Below are 6,521 nucleotides of genomic sequence, written 5' to 3' on the forward strand. Positions count from 1 at the left end.
TGTGCAGCAGGATATTACTAGTGCCGATACTTGTACTAGGGCCTTGTTTACTTCCACCTAAAATCAAAAAACTTTCAAAATTTTTTATCACATCGAATCTTTAGACACATACATAGAATATTAAATATAAACAAAAATAAAAACTAACTGTACAGTTTGGTCAGAATTTACAATACGAATCATCTTTTGAACCTAGTTAGTCTATGATTGGACAATAATTACTATAAATAAACGAAAGTGCTACGGTGTCGCGAAAAATTTCGAGAAGCAACTGAACAAGGCCCTGCGATGATGATGTGGTACGGCGGGAGGAAGAACAAGGAGGCCGGCTGGCTACATGCGCTGCACCTGGCCTGCTCGCTAGTAATGATCTGGCCAGCCCTTTCTCTTTTTGGTTTGGGAGATGGGATGGGATGGGATGCTAATCCCGCTTTGTTTTGTTAATTACTCTATTATTATTATTATTATAAGCCAACTATAATAAAGAAAACGAGAAGCACATAGGGCCCACCGGCCCGGGGGTGGGGGCGTCCAAGTACGCTGCATATGGGGCGACCTACTGCTGGGAGGGAAGCAACGTTACGGGACGGAACCGAACGGGAACGGGAACGGGAGCGGGACACGCCTTCATGCATGCAGGCAGTGCCGAGCGGTTGTGGGTGCCGTGAACCCAGGCTCGATTCCGGTGGGTACGCGGGTACGCCGTACGCGTCCCGTTCCTGTGGATGGACAGCGCGAGCTGAGGATGGAAACCCCCCTCTCATGTGCCTGTGCTGCCAACATGGAATCTAATTAAATTTAAGGAGTGTTTGGTTATGCTGCCAACATATAGAATCTAAAACTAAGGAGTGTTTGATTAAATATGTTAAAGTTTAATATGTATTATTATATTTTCGTTTTATTTAAAAATTAGTGTCTAATTATGGACTACTTATAATTAAAAGATTCGTATCGTAAATTATTCTCTAACTATATTTTTAGTTTTATAAATAATCTATATTTAGTAGTCCATGCATCTCTAACACCTTGTTTTGCTTCAACACCTCATTTTCTTCTCTCCTCTTTCAAAATTTCAAAAGGTGACTACATCAAATTTCTAAAATCACGCCAAATTTAATGTATGGAGAATAATTCATTTTAACTTCAAAACCACTTTCAAAATTTAAATTAAAAATCATCGAAGCTGGCTGTTTTTAAAGTTGTTTGAACTTAAGGACAATGATTTACTTATCAAAAAAACAAGGAAACACATATAGATAGATCCTTGTTAGTTTGAATACCAATATCGTCTATAGATCTATTGGATATAGGCAGTGCAATTTGGCTAGTTTGTTGAAATGTATTGAATATAGAGGAGGAATCTTATGAAAATAGATAACCAAATGAAGATATAGAGACTGAAATTTAGTCTATCTATTGGAGATGCTCTACGTTACTTAGATATACACTATATAAAAGCTAAAATAACATATACTCCTTTCGGTTCTAATATATAAGGTAGGGACGGAGCCAACGCTCGGGTAGGGTGGGCTCGAGCCCCCCCTACGGCTGGCGTGTACGTAAAGCCCCCCAAGAAAATTTCACGTATCTATGTATAGAATAGGAAGGCTAACATATTTTGGGCCTAATTTATACGATCTATTATCTTTTAATCAATTTTATCTATTTATGTAGATTGCTACTTCAGATAAATAATGTGTGTCAACATCAGGTGCCGTTTATTAGCTTCGTAAATCGTAGTTGGACCTTTTGTATGAGTGAACTGTATCTTTTATTTTTTTCATGATGTATTTTATGAATTTTATCATTAATCGATGTTTCTAATATAAGACTTTCAAGCTATTATATATTTGTCTATTGTAAGTGGTCATAGTAAAGCTAAGTTGCCGTAGAACTTTTATTCAGTCCCTCCTATTTTTTTCTGGCTTCGTCCCTGGTACAAGGTGGGCTCTATATAGACACACTTGTATTGATAGAATAATACTATTGTTGTGTGAGAGAGAATTAAATACGTTTCTTAGTTTTTCGAATTAGAGGTAGTTGCGCCTTATATATTAGGACAGAGGAAGTAATTTAGAGTGAGGAATTAATATATATTACACCCATAATATGAGTCTTCATCATAAAAAAAAGAGACATTCTAGAGGTAGAGTAGAGGGAGTGGCGACGACGCGACTGTGAGATACATTCTTGGTGGTGAATATTCTCGGTTATCACATACGGTTTATAATTTATAATTGCCGGTTTGTAATGCAAACCAATAGTGATAACTATCCTCGCTAGTTTTTAACAAATTAAACGATGAAAATAGTATATATAACATCGCCTTGTTGACAAGAAAAACATTCCATACATATCCGTTATCCAGTCATGTCGATTTGGAGTGCAAACTGCATACATTTATACTTGTATAATACAAGTGAAATGCAAAAAGGAAACAATAACAGAAGAAAAAGCACCGAGCATTTTCAAATTTGTTGTTCATTCATCCGGATTCATAAACTTTTGAAGCGATTATCTGGTTTCTTTAACTTTTTAACTAGTCTATTTTACGTTCATTGTCTAAACACGAACCTAAACTTATACACTTCAAATGAACCACACTTTTAAAAGAGAATACATGAAAAGCTTAGAGAGACCCACATTACAGTTCCCTCTTTTCACTTGCAATATTAAATGAAGTGGCTGATTATATTACGTGAACAGTAACCTGATTTGCATCAAATACCATCAACTGTTCTGAAACGCCAGTGATTTCCAACTCCCAGCACAGTACATCTCCTCTACCCAGACAGGGAGCCGGAGGGAGAAGATTCATTGAACCCAGCAGATTGCGCCCAACTTCTTCCGTGTTCGCCACCACATAAAAAGCCAGCGCCACCGGGCACTCCTCTTCCCCACCGCACCACCACCCCCACCTCCTCCAGCCACTTCCCCCAACCCGTCCCTCCGGCTCCTCCGCCATTTTTTCCCTGTCGCGGTAAGCGATAGGGTTCGGCCTCCGTCCTCTAAATCCGCCCTCGGATCCAGTGCTGCTGCTGCTTCTCTTCCTCTTCTTCGTTTCGCTTCTAGCTTCCGGCGTTCTCGGAGCAAAGCTTCGGCTTCGTCGACGGCGTTCTTGGTCTTTTGCGGCTTGACATGTCTTCGTTCCAGGGATACAGAGGTAAAGACCCTTGCTTTGTGAGATCTCAAAAAGATTTGTAGTTGCAGCTGTGGGGGATTGGGTTTCCTTTTCGTGTGTTCTTACCCTCGTTTCTTGGATCAGGCGATGCGGTTCTCGCCGGCGTCCGGTCGCGGAAGCGCGTGTTCGCGACGGCGGCCGCTGAGCCCGTGACGGCAGCGGCGCCCAAGAGGCAGAAGCGCAGGGATGAGCCGTCCCTGGACGCGCTGCCGGACGAGTGCCTCTTCGAGGTCCTGCGCCGCGTGCAGGGCGCCCGCGCGCGCTGCGCGTCGGCCTGCGTCTCCCGCCGCTGGCTCGCGCTCCTCGCCGGCATCCGCGCCTCCGAGGCCGTGCTGGCCCCGGCTGCCCCCGCCGTGCCGGACCTCAACCAGGAGTACCTCAGCGAGGACGACGAGGCCGATCTGATGGACCTCGACGGCGACGTCCGCGAGAGGACGCTCGAGGGCAAGGAGGCCACGGACGCGCGCCTCACGGCGGCGGCCGTCGCCGGCCGTCTGGCTGCCGTTTCCGTCCGCGGGAGCCACCCGGCGCGTGGCGTCACCGACGCCGGCGTCTCCGCTCTCGCCCGTGGCTGCCCGGAGCTCCGCTCCCTTGCCCTGTGGGATGTTCCGCAGGTGACGGACGCCGGGCTCGCCGAGATCGCCGCCGAGTGCCACTCGCTGGAGCGGCTTGACATCACTGGCTGCCCTATGATCACGGACAAGGGCCTCATCGCCGTCGCTCAGGGCTGCCCGGAACTGAAGTCTCTCACCATCGAGGCATGCTCTGGTGTGGCTAACGAGGGTCTCAAGGCAATTGGCCGGTGCTGCGCCAAGCTACAGGCAGTTAGCATCAAGAATTGCGCACATGTGGATGACCAGGGTGTGTCTGGCCTCGTCTGCTCTGCGACCGCCTCGTTGGCAAAGGTCCGTCTTCAGGGTTTGAACATTACTGATGCTTCTCTTGCCGTGATTGGGTACTACGGGAAGGCAATCAAAGATCTGACCCTCGCTCGCCTCCCTGCTGTTGGTGAGAGGGGATTTTGGGTGATGGCCAATGCCCTGGGCCTGCAGAAGCTCAGGTGTATGACTGTCATCTCCTGCCCGGGACTTACGGATCTTGCTCTTGCATCTGTCGCCAAGTTCAGCCCAAGTTTGAAGCTTGTTAACCTCAAGAAGTGCAGCAAGGTCTCAGATGGATGTCTCAAGGATTTTGCAGAATCATCTAAGGTCCTGGAGAATTTGCAGATCGAGGAATGCAGCAAGGTTACTCTTATGGGCATTCTTGCTTTCCTCCCCAACTGCAGCCCAAAGTTTAAGGCTCTCTCTTTGTCCAAGTGCATCGGGATCAAGGACATCTGCTCCGCACCTGCACAGCTTCCAGTATGCAAATCGCTTCGGTCCCTCACCATCAAGGATTGCCCAGGCTTCACAGATGCCAGCTTGGCTGTGGTGGGCATGATCTGCCCTCAGTTGGAGAATGTCAATTTGAGTGGTCTTGGTGCAGTTACCGACAATGGCTTCCTTCCATTGTTGAAGAGTTCAGAGAGTGGGCTTGTCAATGTTGATCTGAATGGCTGTGAAAATCTTACGGATGCAGCTGTTTCTGCCTTGGTGAAGGCCCATGGTGCTTCTCTTGCACACCTTAGCCTTGAGGGATGCAGCAAGATTACTGATGCAAGCCTGTTTGCCATCTCTGAGAGCTGCAGCCAGCTTGCCGAGCTTGATCTTTCAAATTGCATGGTCAGTGACTATGGTGTTGCAGTCTTGGCAGCGGCAAAGCAGCTCAAGCTGCGTATCCTCTCACTGTCTGGCTGTATGAAGGTCACCCAGAAGAGTGTTCCTTTCTTGGGCAGCATGTCTTCATCCTTGGAGGGACTCAATCTCCAGTTCAACTTCATCGGCAACCGCAACATCGCTTCCTTGGAGAAGCAGCTCTGGCGGTGCGACATCCTTGCTTAAGAGGAACAAGGCGATTAGTTGCTGGAGATGCTGGGTCAACCTTCTCCAGATGCAAATATACGACCGTAGCGGTAGTACTTGAGTCTAAGCTTTGTAGTTGAGTCTGGTTTCCGGCTCGTGTTTGTGTCATGGTGGGTCTCCTGTTTGTCTTAGGGTCGGTTGTTTTCCTAGGGGGTGTTTTTGCCGAGGCTCGTTTTTTGCAGGTATCCTCCTGTGAGGATCTCTGTTCGTTGAGCCTTTGGCAGCCATTACCATGGCACCCTGCCCCCTCCATCCCAACCTAAGCCCTTGTGATCAGCCATTCCACCATGCAGTTTCTCAAGTTGTGTTTGAAGCTCAAGTATTCGTCAAGTGTGTGTTCTTTTCCAGTACTCCTGGTTATAGAGTTGCAGACATCAACACTCTTCTGATTGCAATTGTAGCAAGTCCAATTGTCGGTGTCGCTGTCCGGAGAAACTTAGCTCCATGTCTTGATGTTTGGGTGTCTGCAATCTCGCCGAGTGCAGTGTGTTGTTGGTCATGTTGCTATTTTACAGTGTCGGTAGGGTTTGCCTATGTACTTGGGGATCTGGCCTTTGCAAGGTTCATTCTACGGAGCCTTTGCCTTGACAACCCTGCGAGGTTGTTTTTCTTCTCCAGAGACCTGATTTTGCAGGCAGGTGGTTTGAACACTGTAATATTTGCAACATTCTTCTGAAGATAAATAAAGATTGTGTTTCGTTCTGAATCCTATGCCCTGTGATCCTATCTTCGTGTTATACTTGTACGGTCCCCTTAGATTAAGGTAATCCTGTGATCCTATCATCGTGTGAGTGACCCTCCTGTGATGAGCAGCGCTGCTGCCTTGTTTGACTGAGCCGGCCAGGCCCAGGACTTACGCGGTTATGCATACTTGTCGATGAAATTTGGCTGCTGCTGATTTATTGATGTTCTTTTGCTGAAAAGTAACTGCTGATAAGTTCTAAGATAAGATGGCCCTATTAGAACTGAACTGACTGGTGAGGCTGTGTCATGCATGCTTACCGAGAATAAATTTTTAGTACTAGTATTTGTTTTCAAGGAAAAAAAAGAAAATCTCTTAACTTAATTCTGGAGATTTTTATCCAAATCCCTTGTCAAAGCCTATCCAATCCAAAGCAGGCAGTGCCCCTCGAGGCCATCCATTCACGAATCATGGAGTACTGTAGCTTCAGGGACACCAGTTGCCCTCTCGGCAGCTGCCAAACAAGCACCCCCTACTGTATTGACCCGGCCACCATGTTCATCCCCCCTCTGCCGTTTCTCTCGCCGGTCGCTGCGTCCTGTGCCGTGCAGTGCAGTGCTGCTCCCCTGGACTGACGACTCCTTCCGGTGGTTCATGCACTTGCCCCTCCCTTTTCTGAATTCTGACGCCTCCAAAA

The 6,521-nt window shown here is 47.0% G+C and overlaps 1 protein-coding gene across 1 annotated transcript; it reads left to right on the forward strand.

Moving 5' to 3' along the window:
* Positions 2,857 to 5,848, forward strand: LOC8065078 (EIN3-binding F-box protein 1). The gene is made up of 2 exons (XM_002437210.2): positions 2,857 to 3,163; positions 3,266 to 5,848. Exons 1-2 carry the CDS (start codon positions 3,139 to 3,141, stop codon positions 5,119 to 5,121), a joined length of 1,881 nt encoding a protein of 626 aa, XP_002437255.2. The 5' UTR covers positions 2,857 to 3,138; the 3' UTR covers positions 5,122 to 5,848.

Source organism: Sorghum bicolor, chromosome 10, assembly GCF_000003195.3.
Source record: "Sorghum bicolor cultivar BTx623 chromosome 10, Sorghum_bicolor_NCBIv3, whole genome shotgun sequence".
NCBI lineage: Eukaryota > Viridiplantae > Streptophyta > Magnoliopsida > Poales > Poaceae > Sorghum > Sorghum bicolor.

What these genes read in the sequence shown, in the direction of transcription:
- LOC8065078 (XM_002437210.2), top strand. Translation starts at nt 3,139, where the DNA reads ATGTCTTCGTTCCAGGGATACAGAG. An exon ending in TTCGTTCCAGGGATACAGAG is followed by an intron (nt 3,164 to 3,265) that starts GTAAAGACCCTT and finishes TTCTTGGATCAG; the next exon opens with GCGATGCGGTTCTCGCCGGC.